This window comes from Geospiza fortis, unplaced genomic scaffold (assembly GCF_000277835.1).
Source record: "Geospiza fortis unplaced genomic scaffold, GeoFor_1.0 scaffold11, whole genome shotgun sequence".
NCBI classification, from domain to species: Eukaryota; Metazoa; Chordata; class Aves; order Passeriformes; family Thraupidae; genus Geospiza; species Geospiza fortis.
The window spans coordinates 13,209,410-13,211,091 of NW_005054304.1; the positions used below are offsets into that span (position 1 = coordinate 13,209,410).

A 1,682-nucleotide genomic window follows, 5' to 3' on the forward strand; every position below is an offset into this window, starting at 1 on the left:
CTGTCCTGTTAAACTGTCTTTACCTTTTTTTCTGATTTTCTCCCTCATCCCACTGGAGGGAGTGGGTGAACAGCTCCATGCTAGATTAAAGCATAACAATACTATAGATAGTAGCTCATATAGTGGCTCATTTAACTCAATACTGCATGTTTTTGGGTAGTCAGCGATACTGTACAGCAGTGTGTCTACAATCAAACTTCCTTCTTCAGACTGCAGTTCTGATCTATCCATAATGCTTTTTCCAAAATATACCCACCTACAATGTGGAAGTGTTTCTAAACCTATAGGCACATCTCACAATAAAACTTTAATGCATTACAATGAGCTGGAAACACACACCAGCCCAGCACTACCTCGGGCTGCACACTGTGATCAAGTCACTGGTGACTCAGCACAGTGGCTGAGCCTGCTCTCAGCCTCCAGCAAAACAGAGCAGAAGAAAACTCTGTCTTACAAGGATCTAAGCAAACTGTTGGACTGAGGAACATCGCTGACAGAGTCCTGGAATTCGGTTCTGCAGCTGCAGAACTTCACACGGGAGTCTGGCTGCCAGTGGGTTTCAGGGGCAGCTCTAGCATGAGCTGTGAGAGCTGGAATCTGCAGTTGCCAAAAAAATGAATCTGTTTGGTAGGAGTCTAAATGTTACCCAGTATAAAATGCAAACTTTGTGACAGTGTCATGTTCTAACTAAAGTTTGCACAAAGACAATTGAAACAAAGTTCTGTCTTGATCCAGCTGCCTACTGGCAGTCTGAGGGTAACAAGTCTGAACAAGCAACAGCAATTAAAAATACCTCATGGCTCCTTTAATCAAAGGGAGACATCTTGTCTTGTCACCATGCAAGAAGCCAGAGTAAAACCAGACTGGGTAAAAACTATAATTCCACTATAATTCCATCTGCTTCTTTTTTTGTGCTTGTAGCAGCACTCTCCTAAGTGCACATTCATATCTGAGTTTCATATCTAAAAGTAGGCTAGATAAAAAAATCAGACCCCTCTAGGGTATAATCTGTAAAGCTCTTATACAGAAGAATGGGTTTTGTCATTGGCTTTAGTTTAGAAACTTGTTTGTTATGCAATTGATCAGTGAACGATAAGTGCCGCATAATTCCCGGTTGGGAATACTCGTTAAGACACCCGGGCACTCTCGTCAATACCTTGTCCCTCGCCTCACAGTTCCGAAATCATCAAAGAGAACTGAAGCCAGAACACAGCAAAGCTGCAGAATGATCCACACATCCAAACCTCCCAAGGGTTGTGTGTGGGTGCCCAGATGGAAAAGGACTTCGAGGAACTGGAGCCGTACAGGAAAGAAAACACCATGGGCCTGAAATGGGAATTTGAGTAGAGTTTTGAAAAATTCAAACTAAGTGAATACGGGAGGCTCTCACCATATTTCAGGACGCTGGTTTTGTACAAGCCGGTGTAGTTACTCGACCACGGTCTCTGAGTCCCAGCCCAGGAGCACAAGAAACACAGAACTTTAATACCGCACCCTTGCGCTTTCCCGGCTTTTCCGCGGGAGCAAAAGGCGAGGGGCGGGGCGACCAGGCGAAGGCTCAGAAGAGGAAGAGAGGGGAAGGCTTGGAAGAGAGGGCAGGGCTTGGCTGCGCTCGGTTCGGTTCGTGTCGGTGTACAGCCGGTGCCTCGGTCCACGGCGATGTCGGGCTCGGAGCGGCAGCC

The 1,682-nt window shown here is 46.2% G+C and overlaps 1 protein-coding gene across 4 annotated transcripts in view; it reads left to right on the plus strand.

Moving 5' to 3' along the window:
- The first annotated feature begins 1,563 nt into the window (after window positions 1-1,563).
- Window positions 1,564-1,682, plus strand: part of CASP6 (caspase 6) — a 10,061-nt gene continuing 9,942 nt past the window's right edge. For all 4 annotated transcript variants that reach the window (XM_031066463.1, XM_031066464.1, XM_031066465.1 and 1 more), the window contains exon 1: window positions 1,564-1,682. In XM_031066463.1, coding sequence (XP_030922323.1) covers window positions 1,660-1,682 — 23 coding nt within the window. In that variant the 5' untranslated portion in view covers window positions 1,564-1,659.